The sequence below is a fragment of the Maudiozyma barnettii genome, assembly GCF_903064755.1.
Source record: "Maudiozyma barnettii strain CLIB 1767 genome assembly, contig: KABA2_01, whole genome shotgun sequence".
Classification (NCBI taxonomy): Eukaryota; Fungi; Ascomycota; class Saccharomycetes; order Saccharomycetales; family Saccharomycetaceae; genus Maudiozyma; species Maudiozyma barnettii.
Window position 1 is genome coordinate 399,953 of NW_024545238.1, and position 16,435 is coordinate 416,387.

At 31.6% G+C, this 16,435-nt stretch overlaps 5 protein-coding genes and 1 non-coding gene across 6 annotated transcripts; all 6 read right to left on the minus strand.

The window, feature by feature from the left end:
* Positions 1-444: 444 nt before the first annotated feature.
* On the minus strand, positions 445-1,089 carry KABA2_01S03982 (uncharacterized protein; the record flags this gene model as incomplete). Its single annotated transcript, XM_041548118.1, has 1 exon — positions 445-1,089. One exon carries the CDS (start codon positions 1,087-1,089, stop codon positions 445-447), a length of 645 nt encoding a protein of 214 aa, XP_041404052.1.
* A 743-nt stretch (positions 1,090-1,832) lies between these two features.
* Positions 1,833-5,051, minus strand: VSB1 (Vsb1p; the record flags this gene model as incomplete). The annotated part of the gene is made up of 1 exon (XM_041548119.1): positions 1,833-5,051. One exon carries the CDS (start codon positions 5,049-5,051, stop codon positions 1,833-1,835), a length of 3,219 nt encoding a protein of 1,072 aa, XP_041404053.1.
* Positions 5,052-6,750: 1,699 nt separating this feature from the next.
* Positions 6,751-6,824, minus strand: KABA2_01S04026. Its single transcript has one exon. It is a non-coding gene; the product is annotated as a tRNA-Ile (tRNA).
* A 2,737-nt stretch (positions 6,825-9,561) lies between these two features.
* KABA2_01S04048 (uncharacterized protein) lies at positions 9,562-10,755 on the minus strand (the record flags this gene model as incomplete). Its single annotated transcript, XM_041548120.1, has 1 exon — positions 9,562-10,755. The coding sequence occupies one exon, from the start codon at positions 10,753-10,755 to the stop codon at positions 9,562-9,564; it is 1,194 nt and encodes a 397-aa protein (XP_041404054.1).
* Positions 10,756-11,178: 423 nt separating this feature from the next.
* On the minus strand, positions 11,179-11,934 carry PAL2 (Pal2p; the record flags this gene model as incomplete). The annotated part of the gene is made up of 1 exon (XM_041548121.1): positions 11,179-11,934. One exon carries the CDS (start codon positions 11,932-11,934, stop codon positions 11,179-11,181), a length of 756 nt encoding a protein of 251 aa, XP_041404055.1.
* Positions 11,935-12,536: 602 nt separating this feature from the next.
* On the minus strand, positions 12,537-15,383 carry SFB3 (Sfb3p; the record flags this gene model as incomplete). Its single annotated transcript, XM_041548122.1, has 1 exon — positions 12,537-15,383. One exon carries the CDS (start codon positions 15,381-15,383, stop codon positions 12,537-12,539), a length of 2,847 nt encoding a protein of 948 aa, XP_041404056.1.
* Positions 15,384-16,435: the final 1,052 nt, after the last annotated feature.

Consider the following 16,435-nt stretch of genomic DNA (forward strand, 5'->3'; position numbering starts at 1 on the left):
TCCCTATAGTTTGCCTATCTTATCATAATAACAGCATATGAGATACAGAAATTAATCAAAGTTTTACTTTCCAATATTAAAAAATAAGATGTGGAGTATTTTTGTTTGCCTAAGCTATTTGAAATTTTTGAGCTATTTTCTTTTATATTTTCCCTTTCGGAGTTATATAAACAATATAGAAAAGATCTGATCAAAATTTTAACAATACAAGGGTCCAAGATAAGAGATATTTCTATAACATTAAGATATCGAAAGTTTGTTGAATTATATAACGATTATATTCATGTATGTATGTAGATTAACTATGGTAATATGGCAAATAAAAAGTGCCGATGTCACCAAAGATGATTGAGTGGGTCTTACGGATGATGAGAAATAGTTGATTTAACAATACATCCTATTTTTTTATCCATATACATTAAAAATTGTGATAATTTACGGAAATTAATCGAACATTCTATGAAAGAACCCTTTAACACCTTTTTCTTTCTTATGTTTCTGATATTTCTCAATATCTTTACGATTTTTTTCAATGGTGACTTGCATCCTAGCAGCTTCGTTTTTTTCCTGTTCCTTTGTGCTTCCTCCAGAGACTCTTGTGTCTTCTTTCTTCAAGGTTTCTATAGTTTTCATTTTTACCAAACCTGTGTTGGTCTCAATAGCATATTCTTCTGGAAATTTTGAATCATCTGGTGCATGTGTAAGTGGGGAGTTAATATCAGGGAGAGCAGCTTTTTCTAAATCAGACCCTTTTGCCCTTAATGAATCCACTGTTTCAGATTGATCATTAAGAGCGTTATGTGTTACTACTTTTTCTACAGCATTTGAATCTAGTTTTTTCAATGTAGTATTACTTACCTTTGAATGTACATCGGAATGATCTCGACTTCCAGTTCTATCTATATTATGAGATTCACCGGAATGTCTATTACTTAGTACAGTATCATTTCTTACTAAATCGTTGTTTGTAGTGTTTTTCTTAGTACCATCTTCAACACCTGTAAATGGTTCAGGTTTGTATGAATCGACAGATGAGAATGAAGAAATATCGTCAAATTCTGTATCTGTTTGACTGTTCGCACCTTCCATTTTAGATTTAATTTATTTGGTTTATGTATTATAAAATGCTAACAAAATAATTGTTGTATTGTTTATCGTTCTTATGTTGCTATAGAAATGACTTCAAAATATGGAATGCAGAATTATATTGTAGATTGATAACTAATGCATATAGCTAAATTTGATCCGTTATTTCTAGATCTCAATTCCACAATAACAAACTAATATGAATAACTAAGTCTTTCTATTAATATATATACTCGAATTCGTTATTTTTCCAACGTCTCCCCTTTGTTATTTCTTTCCCAATTCGCTGCCAAAAATTCAATGACTTCATCCATTTTCTAAATCCCTCTTTGTTCCTTAAAGTATAAATTAATATGTGCGAATAATGAGCGTAACAGATGGTGTATTATGGGCTGTTTTTTTCTTTCTGGTACCCGCTTTTTTGTTAGATAATTATTTAGCGCTCCTTAATCCTCCCTGGTGAAAATACTACAGGATGAGTCCCAAGCATTGTTAACCACGGGTATTCATTCACTTGAATTTAAGCAAAAATTACTAAGAAACACACATCTATTATGTATTTTTAGTGTATGTAAGTAATGTAAATACCGTTGGGAATGAACTAGATGGCTAGCTACTTGATAGATTAGTAATGGAGATGAATGCTGTTTTATGTGTATTGTAGTGTTTGAAAATACGCTAATAAATAAATATATAAAGATGCTTAAATCGCTTTGATTAAGTGTAGTATTCGTTTATGTATAGGATCAAGAACTGACCAATGCGTAGCCTAGTAAATCTTTGAATCGGGTGTCCTTGATAGTCATCATTAGCAAAGAAAGTTCCACAAATAATTCGATATTATCCTGTCTCATCCTTTGTAGTGAATCCGATTCAATCATCCAGAGAACAGAATCTGTCTCAACTTTGATGGTCACTGGATCAGAACCGATAACCCTTGTATCATTATTTTCATTATATTTATGTACCATCTTACCATAGCATGTTCGTGTAGATATGGTTTCATAGAGACAACCTTGTGGAAGATTGAAACTTACTTTTAAGACACCACTTTCTACAATGAAAAAAATATTATCAGAGTATGTAAGGATGGAATCTGCTGAAAAATCTTTTCTCTCGAGGTATGAAGATAATTGTGACCAAAAGGAGATTGCTTTCTCACGTTCTACCCGGTCTGGAGATATAATCTTGGGTCTGTATTGTCTCAGAACAACTAATAGCAAGGTCAATATTGGTTCTTCTGTCTCTGATATATCATTCAAATTTTCAGCTAATGTGTTCGTAGTACGTTGCTCATTTCTGAAAACATCCTGTGCAACATGTAATATTTGATAATTTCTTGGTGTATTGACAGGTAGAGTATAATTTCGACGATTCGAAGATTGAGTAGTGCCTGTGATTGTCGATCCTTGTGCTGATTTTCTCTGTTGTTGTAATCTTAATTTGGCTCTTTCACGTAACTCTTTATATTTAAACAAGAATTCATTTTCACACCATTCCAAAGCACTATTTAAATCATTAAAAAGTTCAACATCTTGTAATAAGCCAACGTTATTGAACGCCTTATAGATATGGTCTCTATCGCATATTGAGGAAATGATTAATTGTATACCTTTTGTTTGAGTAAATCTTTTGATTCTATTGAACCCCTCAGCTGCGGAATAATCTATATTGTCAGCATTTATATTTTTGAAATCCAAAACTAAATATTTAATTCTTCTCTTGGAGGAATCGTTATCACTAATTTCTAATAACTTATCTATTTTTTCTTCGATGGAAATAATCGTTCCAAAAAATAGCATATTTTGTAGTTTCAGAACATATATTTGTTCACCAATACCTCTTAAGAAGTTCGATTGAACTTGATCTCTAGCTACTGTACTTTTTGCGACTGTACCATCGAATTCTCCATTGATAGTTTGTAATTTTGTACTATCCACAAGGAATTTGAAACATGCAATCAAAATACCAACAACAATACCAAGAACAAAATCAAATACACCCATTGTGAGTACAATAATAACCACAGTTATATATTCAAATACTGTTAATTTATCCCAAGTATCCCAGATTGCCTCAACTAATAATTCGTATCCCAGCAGAAAAATTAATGACGCGACAATACAAATAGGTATGTATGAAATAATGATAGGTCCAATAATCATTACACATATTGTTAAGAAGGTCAAAATGTATCCAGCGATTGCAGAATCTGCACCAGCACGAATAAACAAAACACTATTGGTGTAAACTAGATAGTTCTGAATAGAGCCAACTGCACCACTTACAAGGTTTGACCACCCATGGGCAATTAATTCTTTATCCACATCATATTTATCCATTTGTAAAGACATGGCAAGAGCAGGAACATTAATCGGAACATGTAAAATACCAAAAAAAGTCAAAGCAAGCATAGTTGGAACCTGTCTTAACACTAGCATCCAATGCACCTTCGTCAAGTCAAATAGTTTGTAATGATCATACCAACGTGTATCAGATGCAGCCATAGGGAAAATCCAACCATTATGGCGCAGATTATTTAGAGATAAATTTGGTAAGATTGCCACAATGAAATGGAATAAACAAAGTGTCATGATATAAAAAGATGGTAACACCAATGAATTTTTAAAATACTTTTGAGTTAAAACCAGTATAACTGTCAATACTAGAGGAAGAAGCCATTTCCAAATCGTCTTTGAATCGGCAAATAAATGTGTAAGGAATGGGATAGAATACTCGAATTTGGCAACACGTGTAGATACTTCAATTCCAGTAATCAATAAGAAGTAACCAACACCACCTATACAGCCGATAAGAATATGACGAGGGAAAAATCCAACAATTTTACCTAATCGCAATTTCCCTAGACTTAGAAATGTAAAACCCGTTATCAACGTACTAATACAGTAACAAAATATAGTAGTGGTAATCACTTCATCCTTTTGACTGTCCGATGGAAGGGCATTCATAATGGCAATGGCCATTGTATGGAAAAATGGTGTGACCTCTATCATTTCACTGCCAATACCACATGGAAAACTCGACCAGCCACTAGAGAATACAGTTTGCGATATGATAGTGGATATATAAAACATTGATAATCCTGTGGGTCCCAATTGTGAGAAAACTGGTTCTGTGATTGGAAATATGATCATACCATAAGACAAAGCATCTAAGATGTTTAGTAGGAGCCCTAATACGGCTGCTGGTAAATATCCGACAATTTCTCCGGAATATGATGACAATCTTTCAAAGAGGCCCACAGGGCGTGATGCCGAATTTGAGGATGATATGGAGTTATATGTGGTTAATGCGGAATCCCTTTGTAATTGAGAGGATTTAGAAGCTACTGGTGATAGAAATAATCTTGAATATTCATCTGTTCCATCATCGGAAGCCTTTGATAAAGTAACAGAAGGAATGCTATTTTCTACATCTCTGTCAGTAATGATTTCTTCCATCTCATTGTATATGTTATTATTATTGTTGTTGTTGGTGTTATTGTTATTGATGTTATTATTGTTGGCAATACTCTGGTGATGATGATCATTTCCGTTCTCTATGTAGTCTATATATTTTTTGATATTATGATCTTCGATTGATATTCTATCAAAATCTTTTGAAATCTCTGCCGTCTCATCATGTAATTTTCTTGATTCATATATTGGTTTATTATAAAGAGATTTTGAAAATTGACCAACGTTCAAGTCATTCCTCGATGACCTCGTCAAAGAAGGAGACCCCGATACAAACCTATTAATATAAGAGCGCCCAATATAGGAACCATCATTGTGAAGGAAAGGGAGACTATGTTTATGACCTGCATTGGGTATTTGTGAATCAGTGTCATTCGTCATCTCAACAGAGGATGACAAGTCTTGATGTTGTAATCCTAGAGATACCGATATAGATTCGGAAATCGAAGGTCTGTGTTTTGTGTTCTTACTAGAGATGTGAATTACCATATTTTATATCAAAGTTATATTTTCATTTCTTTCTTCGTTGGTTTTTAACTTTTCTTATATCAATGAAATTGGAAAAATTAATAATATTTATTTTTTATTTTAATGCCAAATAGTTGATTAAATTGTAAATTAGCCTTATTTATTTTTCTTAGAAAAGTAGTTTTACTTGAAATATGTGTAAGTAAATAAAGAAGGAAAAAAGTTGTTCATTAACTCGGATTGGTCTACGATTATATATTAAAAAAAGAAAACGAAACAAATATATATATATATATATTGATATAAATTAGCAAACTAAAGAGGTTAATTAAATTACAAATAATATGAAATCGTAAGTCGCCATCACCTACCTTTCAGATTCTTATCAAAAGCCAAGAGATGCAATCATTCTGAATAATGAAGACCTCTTTCTCACAGTTAAGGACAATAATAAACAGTTTCTATTAATTTTTTTTTCATGACTATCTCTCTCTGTCCGTCTTGATGCGCGTCAACTCAGTGCAAAAAATTCATACATTAGACACACAACACACCCCAGCTTTCAACAGAGGGAGAAAGAGAAAGTAAGATAACGAAAGATTAAAAGTGAAAAGAGAGGTGTTTCAAGCAAGAGCAGCCACTTCTTGACTCACAAACAATTATTCCAATGCGATTAAAATATGTTGGACAATAATTCAACCACAATTTTTTAGGTATTTTATTTCAAACTTGCAGTTATCTCATTGACAACTGCCATTTTTTGATCTTGGCCAAATACTCAAATTTGCCATTCCTTATTTTCATTACTTCCGGAAGCAATGATTACGGTAGTTAGAAAGATAACAAGTTAAATAAGCAATCAAGATTATGTACGTGATGAAACCTTCATAAAATATGTGGTAATAGTAAATAAATAATAATTTGAAAAAAAAGAATCAGAATTTTCTAATATAGCGTCCTTGAATTCATTCATAAGAATGTAACAAGATCAATTTTCTGCGCAGGAACCGCATTCCCCATTAGAACCTCATAATATAAATATCACGAGAAGAACTGTGAGTTAAAATACGCAAATGATATCATCGTATTCTTTTTAAACTTGGAAGGTTCATGGGGATTTTAAAAATTCAAATAAAAGGAAATACTAAGATGAGTAGAAACAGTAAACATAAAATAAAAAATTTAAAACTTGCAAACTTAGGACGTCGCTTTATATATAATAACAAAATATGTGAAAAATAAAATTTAGCGCACTGCGTCGGCCGCCCCATTAACTAAAAAAAAACTTCGGCATTTTCTGTTTCCAAAGTCATATGTTTATAGTTGGGTTATTTGTTAGGGTTTATGAGGCTTCTACAGATGTGACAGCATGTAATGTAGACATAAACAGTTATGGTAGGATTGGAATCTCGTTTGAATTGAGAATGAGAAGCTTAGATAACATCAAGATCTGCAGAGGTAAATTACAATACCAATTTTATTGGCATTCATTCAATTATTATTGGGTTTTTTGAAATTTTACCTCTTCAAAAAATGATTTCACAAGTCAACAAATTGGAAAACAAAAAGAAGAAATAGTCCTACCAAATGTTATTGAAATAATTAAAGAAATAATCTCCTGTAATTCTTCATTAAGTCTTCTAATAGTAAAATAAAGATAATGAGATAAAACAAGACAAATCGCCACGTGAGGTAACAAAATAAAACTCTAAAAAATAAATGGTCCCTAGCGGGATCGAACCGCTGATCTTGGCGTTATTAGCACCACGCCTTAACCAACTGGGCCAAGGGACCTTATTATATATACCTTTTAGGTTAGAACTATATATTTACATAATATGACTTAGCCGGGTAACGATTTGTAAATTAGTGAGGTTTTGTTGAATATGTAGCGGCGGCACTAAAAAGGCTAACATTAGCTTAACCTAACTGAAGGTGAAGGTAGCTAATATAAGTAGAATTTAGAGTGTGCTGCACTGTCGTATATATAATAATGTTATAATATAGAAAGTAGCAATACTTGGTTATTACAATTTTATGTTTAGTAAGAAATTATTACTAACTGTTCAATATGATTCTAGAACATTCTTTAAGAATGATTAGTAAGCAAGTATTACTAATTGTTTCATAAGTGTCTAGAACATGTTTCAAGAATGTTTAGTAAGAATACTATCAATATTTGGTAGACTGCTTTCCTTTCCCAAAAGTATAAAAGGAACACATATTCTAACTTTATATATATACAATCTTCCTTATATAGACTTACTTTATATAACATAAAATAAATTACAAGATTATACATTTGAATATCTATAACTATGTCCGATAATTTCAACTCGAATACTAATCGTATATTCTCGATTTCAAACTTACGTTTACAAATAACACATGATATATACTGCATAATGTAGTATTCGTTCCCCCTACATTGGGTTTATTGGAGCTACATAGTCCAACGTTACTATGCACAAAAGATGAGCAGTTTAACAACAGCAACTCTGTTTAACAGGTTTCACCTATATCTGATATTGAAACAAGAGTTTGTTAAACAGAGTTGCCGTTGTTAAACTGGTCATTTTTTGTGCATAGTAACATTGGACAATGTAGTTCCTGACAGAAATTATGTGAAATCAAGATATCTAAGATGTTCTAATAAGAACTAAACATTTCATTAGGTAATAGTCGTTTAGGCCATAATCGTTTAGAAAATAAGTTCATTACTTATCAATCGTTTAGATAACAATCGTTTAGGAAACAAGAAGAAACGAAATATCGATAAAATAAATAATATATAAAGACAAAGAAATCTGAACTTACATTCAAAGTTAGATTCTATTCGTTCTATAAATTATATATAATATAAAGAGACCGATCGATTATCGTATTATAAAATGTCCGAATTAAATAAAGTAAAGCTTGAAGAGACTAATAGAGGTAAACACTCTATCTCAGATTCTCTACACTAACACTAGTATGCATGGTTCAGCTCAGTATCATCAAATTCAATTTGTTAACGTAAGTTATTTATCACATTATTTAACATGGTTTACCTGAGTAGATTTCTTTAGAATATGCTCAGTTTTTTATTAAAACTGTCAGAAATTAAGAGTAATATGCACAACTCTTAATTAAAATAGTTAAAGAAAAACTTTGATAAGAATCAGCCATTGATAAGGATCAAGTATTAATAAGGATCAAACAAAACAAAAATGAAAGGTGTGATTGAGGAAAGAAAAACCTTTAAAGAAAATGATATAAAAAGGAAGCTCTTAATGTAATATAAATAAAATATTGAATGTTCTTTAATATGTAACTTATATATATTATATATTATAAAGAGGCCGATCAATTATCATATTATAAAATGTCCGAATTAAATAAATTAAAACTTGCAGAGACTACTAGAGGCAAACCCTCTATCTCAGATTCTCTACAAAAACAAATATTATTATGTACCTCAGTAAGATATGGTTGAAACATAATGTTTTGTTTATAACTTAGAGGTGACAAAACATATGTGTGTGCAATAAATCTCAAATGTCCTAACAAGAACTAAACACTACGTAATATTTTATTTAATGCTGATTGGGTAATTAGAGAAACATAAATTCAAAAAAAATAAATATATATATAAAGACAGGGAATTCTGAACTTAAACTTTAGGTTAAAATCCATTCGTTCTATATGTTTTATATGGTAATTAAAGACCCACTTATAAATAATAGAAAGTATTAACAAAAAATATTTGCTTTATTATAACCATTTATATTCAAGCTCCTACTAAATCTCTTGCAATAACAATGAACAATGAACAAATCCAGTTCTAACTCTGTTATGAAAGCTTCATATCAAGAGGTTACTAAGAAGTATATAGAGAAATTATATGTTATGTCTCACTTTATGCCACACTCTGCATGGTGAAACCATTGTTTGAACCGGATATGTTGTTAGTCATACTTTTCGACGTGTAACTGATTATTCTTTAATATTTGAACATAGTTTATATAACATTAAACACTTAATGTTATTTGCATACAGTGCCTTATCTTTAATTTTCTTCTCATCTTTTGACAATGTACATCATCTTTTATTGTGATAATACTTAGTGATGACACAAAATAATTAAAGTGTCACCACTTATATTTCAACACTACCTTCTACGTGTGAATAAAAAATGAAGTTTGAACTTAGAAAATGACCTTTTATAAAGATGAATAGAAACGTATTCACCTTTATGAAAATATTTTTTTAAAACGGCTGAGTTTATTTTCTACGTAGTTACAAAAAAAAAAAACAGAGCTGTATTAAGAAAGAACTATGTATTTCTCCTAGGATTTTTTATGTTATTAATAATCATTTATATTTTGAGTGATTCAAGATAGTTGTTTAACATTTGGTAGGAATCAGTACTTTATTAGATAACTAACATCGACTCTTCAATCTATGTTTCTTCAGATCTAAATAGCAGCATCATTCGAAGTGACTCAAGATTTATCAAAGTTCCTGTGTCCCCCTTTTCTATTTCTTATATTCAAAAGTAATTTTGGGCTTCTTTATAATCATTTCCAGTATTTGTCGTCAACTTACAATTCTCATACCTCCATTCTATTCCATCCATTTTGGGGGTTTTTCCTATTGGAAATGTTGATTTTAACTGTTTGATATCTCTTTCAATAGGTTTAAATGACAATTTGTCATTAGTTTTTTGGAAAACATACCTCAGTAATACGATCAGAGGTATCAAGAAATCGTCTAACATATCCACTAAAACAGGAATAAGCTCTGATGGATCATTATCATGTTGCTTTTTTTGTATTCCGTTTTTAAATGAAAGAACTCTGTGTTGTAGTTTATTCTTCAGTATTTCTTTCTGTTTTAGGAGACTCGTTTGACTTAGCTTAGATGACGATTTTTTGTCTAAAGTTGTCTTAGTTATATATTCTCGAGGTACTATATTTGAAAAATCGTTTATTGTCTCCTCTAGCATCCCAATAGCAACACCTGTTTCATTTTTATGAAAGTTATCAATAGACATTAATAAAAAAACGGATCCCTCCAAATATGACAACAAGTGCTTGTTGATTAAATTACTAAATTTGAAACCCTGTGCATTATTATAACAACCGATACATAATTTGGCATTGAACAGGCATAATGATGCTGTTGACGCCATATCATTAGTTTGAAGATCTAACTTAGTTGTTTCTGGATTAGACATTGTAATTTTTAATTTTAAAAATGAAAGAATGATGATACTCAACTGGTATAATATTTGATATTCCTCAATACGGTCATTTATGCTATGGGCGAATTTGGTTGGAATATTGTTGTTTATTAGGTATATATTGAGAAATTGTAGAAGTCCAAGACCCTTCTTTACTTGTTCACCTGCAATAGACCACAACTTATTTTTTGGGTCATTACTGGAATATGCTCTTTTTAATAACTCTATTGCAATATCGGAATAAAATGTAGAACAATTTATAATCGTTATTGATAATTCAGAAGAAAGAGACTCGAGCCTTTCATGCTCCTCTAATATATTATTTATAACCGTATTAGCATACTCTAGGCATACTTCAATTTTGTGGAGGAGATCATTTGATGTCTTAGTCGAAGATGTTGAGATGGAGGCTATAACATTGTCTCTCAAACCCCTTAAAGATAAGGGAAAAGTCCGTGTTTCGTCTCTTAATGATGGGTACGATATCTGATTACCTTGCATGATTTTTGGGTTTGAGGAGCTCAGTGTAGTAAGTTATTTTTTATTCCTTTCGCATGTGTATAAACGGTTCTTGGTACTTGAATTATGTTCAACTTTAATAAATTTTCAACGGGCGAACCCTCATTCCATAATATATATTAAATGAGGAACTTCGTATGTTAGTTGAAAACTTTATAAGAAACTCCATAATCAATTGGTAAGAAAATAAATATATTACACTTGCAATTTAGAGGAGCCTATATTGAAATCTAAACTTTTACAAATATTGAGAATGTGAATAGTTGTACGTTAAGGATTATATTTACAATATTGGGAGAGCCCAACATATCTAGCACTCTTGTTGTCATCATAAAAGTATTATATTATTTATAACGAATATGTGCTATATAAATGAAATGTATATATGATTTTTCTCTAAATGCATCAATTGTTATCTTTGTTGGGACGAGATTTGATAGTTCTTTCTGTGATCGTATTATCTAAGTCAATTAGATTATCATCTTTACTGAAACGTTCATAATTAGTACTATTACCATTTTTCAAGTTTTTATTTTCTTCTTTGAAACCATTTTCTTCAGAATTCCCATTTTTATCATTCTCATTTGAAAAATCTATTAATAATTCACTACTTGCTTGTTTTCTTTGGGCATCTGCTCTCCTGGAAGGGGCACCTGTACCATCAAGGAATGTAGATGTACCCAAACCTTCTGTGTAAGAACCGTGTATGGTTCCTGCCTCCATTATGTCACTCTCTGAATTGTCACGGAAACTATCAGATTCTGTCATATAACTATCATCATCATCTACATCATTTGCACCAAAAATATCATCAAGTATATCGATATCTATTTTTTCTTCTCTTTTACTGTGTGTTCTCTTTGGAATAGATACAATTGGCTCATTTTTTTCATTAGGGAAAGCCAAAATTGGAGCATTTTTATTGTCTCTACTATTTCTACCTGGAGAAATGACATCAAATGGTCCATCATGATGGAAGGGTAAACCCGGGAACCCCGATTGATCGAGTTTATCTATTACATCCATATTTGTATCAGAATTAATAGAAAGTTTCCTAGGTCCCTTCTTTGCAGTTTCAGGATTTTTGATAGAATCTGTATTTTTAAATGATTTACCTAAGCTACCATGTTTAAAGGAGTCTTCTAATTGAGAAGCTGACATATGATCGTTGAAGAATTAGAGGTAATTTTCCTTTTAATTTGTTGTCAAAAGTTGGTCGGTTATCTAATTGGACTAATCTCCTAAACGAGTGAATAATTACCAAATAACTAATGGATAATGATGGCCTACCTATCTATATGTTGTTAAAGTTTTGATTACAAAGTGTTTTTTAAGAAAGAATTTTATAAAGTAGATTTACAAGGAAATACAAACTTCGGTTTAAAGTATTAGATCAAAAGGGAGAGTTAATTGTTACGTCTATTAACGTTGCCGCCGATTTTTCACATATTTTTTTTACTTTTCACTGTTGCATATTTCCCCTTTCTGGTTTCGTTCAGTTCGCTTCCCTTTTCTGACCTTCAAAATATGAGATTGAAAAACGTAAAAAGGATTTGACATTTTTCCTATGCAGAAAACGTAATGTTATGAACATTTGCCTTTTGTTGTATCATTTTTATATTACATAAAGAATTAAGTTTAATGTGTATTTAAATATATTATTGTGTACAATAACGGAAGGTTAAGGGTATCATTTTCCGGTTTGCTTCCTATATTCTTCAATATTGTTAATCGTCTAGGTCTAACTAAAAGTTAGAAAATCCTTAGAATTGAACATATTGTTGGTGGAATAATTCATGGTTTTTAGAATTTCCTGAAACTTTGATGTAATCTTCTTTTTTTATCTTTTCTTGAATGATAGTATGTAATTGAATCAAGTATGAATCATAAGACGTAATTTTGTTAATTGTTTGATCTTCGCATAAAATTCTGCTGATTACTTCTTGATAATAATTATCTACCTCTGCTCTTAATAAGACTATAGGTAAAGATTGTTTATTACAAATTTCACACCAGTATTGTACCATATTCCTTGCCTTCTCATTGATTTGTGTATCAATCTCAGGAAGAATACCACCATATAATGTGATATCACCAAGGGCAATCGTAGGATCAATTCCTAGTAAATCTTGTAATAGCATTCTATTAGTGTTCTTATTGAACATCAAGTACACTTTTTCACCATCACAAATCAGATAACAGCCACCGTTAAGAAGTTGGTTGTATCCATTTCTTACAGATAATTCCATTATAGATTTTGATTCAATTTGTAACATTTTATTGTGTACATCATAGAAAGTTAAATCATTTTCTTCTAATAGTGTATGCAATGGGATAAATTGAGGATATAACTTGTATGACAATCTAGCACTATTAAGCATTCCATATTGGAATAGATCATAAATTCTCTCATTACCACGAGTACTACGGAAATTTGGTTTCATAAGATCAGATTTTTCAAAAGATAACAAATACATAGGTAACGTCTTTATTGCGTCTGGAAGAATTAAAGAATTTGTTCTTCTACCAACAAGTGCAGTGTATTGAGTTAAGATCTCCGCAACTTTTTGTTCGATGGTCTTTCTAATCCCAATAAAATCACAATTTCCAATCGTTCTAATAACATCCTTTATCATAATACGCATTAAGGAATTTTGATTCATAAATTTAAATACTTCCGCCATATTATTAGACACCGCACCGGTACAATTGATGGAACGGACTTTTCTTATACCATTTATATCAGTGTACAGGATAGCTGTTTGAAAGTAAGCATCTTCTTTTGCTTTAAGCTTATCAGTATATTTCAATAGGACATCTATAACTGTATCCTTTGTTATAACAGGGATCAATGGATCACGGTCAGAGTAGTCTACAGATTTTAAGTAGTACTGATCAACAGTCAAACCAGTCGAACAACGGACTTTCAGTAAGGCCTGATAACCGACAATGTTTGAAATGTTCTCCACCATGTCATTTATAATTAAATGGTCATCCATTTCCTTTTGAAATTTTGGATAATACTTTAATGTACCTGCTGTCATTTCGACTGGGGTAACGACTGTTAACATGTCAACAAATGCGTCAGAAGTTACGAAAATATCAACAGATATGTAAGATTTTAATAATTCATCAGACAATTTTCTATAGAAGTCGTTGTCACATTGTAGATTCTGTTTCAGATTGTCATCCTTTCTTACACTTAGGTTACCATTGCCAACTGTTGGTAATGAATTTAGAGAACAGATTATCTTACCACCTTGGTTGCCTGTAAATTCAGATAAGGCAAGTTGGGCAGCTTGAATTGCAGAACCATAGCAATTATATGGAACAGGGCCACCTATATCGTTTCTAATAAAATTTTCAATTTTCCTTAAGGTGTCAGTAATTACATTTATAGATTCCGCAGGATCGGCAAACAGGCCATTATAGAATGGAATAAACACATCAGATAATTCTGCAACAATATATTCCTGTGCAGCATCTAAATCTGGTCTCAAGTTATAAAATTTCAATTTGTTGTCGAATGTCATAATAGCAACCTTACATTTTGGTTGATAATCAATAATATATTCTATTGATTGTTTAACGGCTTCAATAACTGCCATTGCACTGCCATTTCCAATGGCCATTGATGTCACGTCAATGACAAAAATATAATGTAATGGCAGAGGTTCTTTAGCTTGAATAGCATTGTATTCGGAAGGTGCAAGAAAATCCACTGTACCATGATTCATCTCTAGTCTCCCTTCTAAGGTGGTTGCGTTTCCACCATTATCTATACCCGGAAGTATATCCATTGGCATTCTTGATTTAACATTACAAATGTTACATAAGAATGTTGAATCGTATGATAATTTATAACCAGGATTAATATAAGAACGGCAACGTTGGCAACGAACTGGAGCTTTCACGTTATTTTCCGCATCTACAGAACTGATAATGGGAATTTCAGAACCATCTACGGTTACCAATTCAGCAAATGGCTGTATAGTCATACCTAATGGTAACTTGGTTGCATGTCTCAACTGTTCATTTTCAGGAATATTTAACATCGACAAACTCATCGTTCTTGGATTACATGATCCCTGATCGACGCTGTAAAAACTAGTTGTTGGTAATGGTGCCACAGAGTCATTCACAGTTTGGAATGTTTTATTCAAGATATTTATTTGGTCTTCCCATCTCTGAATAGGAACATAATGAGAAGAAGTACCTTGAGCGTCGCTTACGTTGTTTGAAGAGATATTGTTCCCAAATTGGTTAGCCCCTGTCATTTGATTTTGTATATTTCCATTAGAAGCACCGTTGTTAGACATCGGTGAATTCACCTGTTGTGAGGTAAATATTTGACCATGCGCAGGTCCAGCCCCACCAAATTGAGCAGCATTGTTAAATTGGGGTGTATTCATGTTTATGTTAGGTTGACCTTGGCTCATAAATTGTTGATCATTTCCTTGGGCTTGCATTCCACTGTTAAAATTATCGCCATTAACATCGTGGTATGCTCTGGCAGGTCTCTTGTGTTTCCTGCCACTCTTTGACGGTAGTTGAGGCTGCTGATCCAACGACAGATCAGACATTTGTTGGTACAGTTGGTCCTGTGACATAATGAGGGACGTTCTGTGGTTGTTTATGTATTATATTCGAAAGGATGGATGATAGCTTTTAAAATTATGGAACAGTTTTAAAGGAACATAGGCTTAGCACGTAAAGTGATTGGGTTTTTTTTTGTTAATATTCTCTATGATTGTTTGTTTTTTTCGTTCTATTTTCTTTTTCTATATCGTTCATTGTAAGCGAGCGTCTAGACGGACAGCGATAAATATTTATTTTTAACTGTCTGGAAACAGAGGCTGACCAATAAACGACACATAACTAGTGGTCAAGAAATTTATTTTGTTAAGATAATGACCTGAATAGACATGAATGAGATAATGTGATATACTAAAATCACTGTTTTAATATTGTACACTTTAATTAGGGAATCGTGAAATCTGGCAAACCAATTTTATAGGTGGCCAAATTCAGAAGATAATGCCAATTTGGTGATATTATTTGGAGAACAGAGTTGCTTCTGGTAGATTTTTTGTGTAAACGTAAATTTGAAATCGAGAATATACGATTGGAATTCGAGTTGAAATTATCGGACATAGCTATAGATATTCAAATGTATAATTGTGTAGTTTATTTTATGTTATATAAAGTAAGTCGATATAAGGAAGATTGTATATGTATATAAAGTTAGAATATGTGGTCCTTTTATAATTTTTGGAAAGGAAAATAGTTTACCAAATATTGATAGTATTCGTAATAAACATTCTTGAAACATGTTCCAGAACTATATTGAACAGTTAGTAATACTTGCTTACTAAACATAAAATTGTAATAACTAAGTATTGCTACTTTTGTACATAGTAACGTTGGACTATGTAGCTCCAATAAACCCAATGTAGGGGGAATGAATACTACATTATGCAGTATATACCATATGTTATTCTATATACGGCAGTGCAGCACACTCTAAATTCTACTTATATTAGCTACCTTCACCTTCAGATAGGTTAAACTAATGTTAGCCTTTTTAGTGCTGCCGCTATATTTTTCAAGTATAACTGATAAATTTGAAAACAGTTTTTCTTAGACCAAAATGTAATATTTT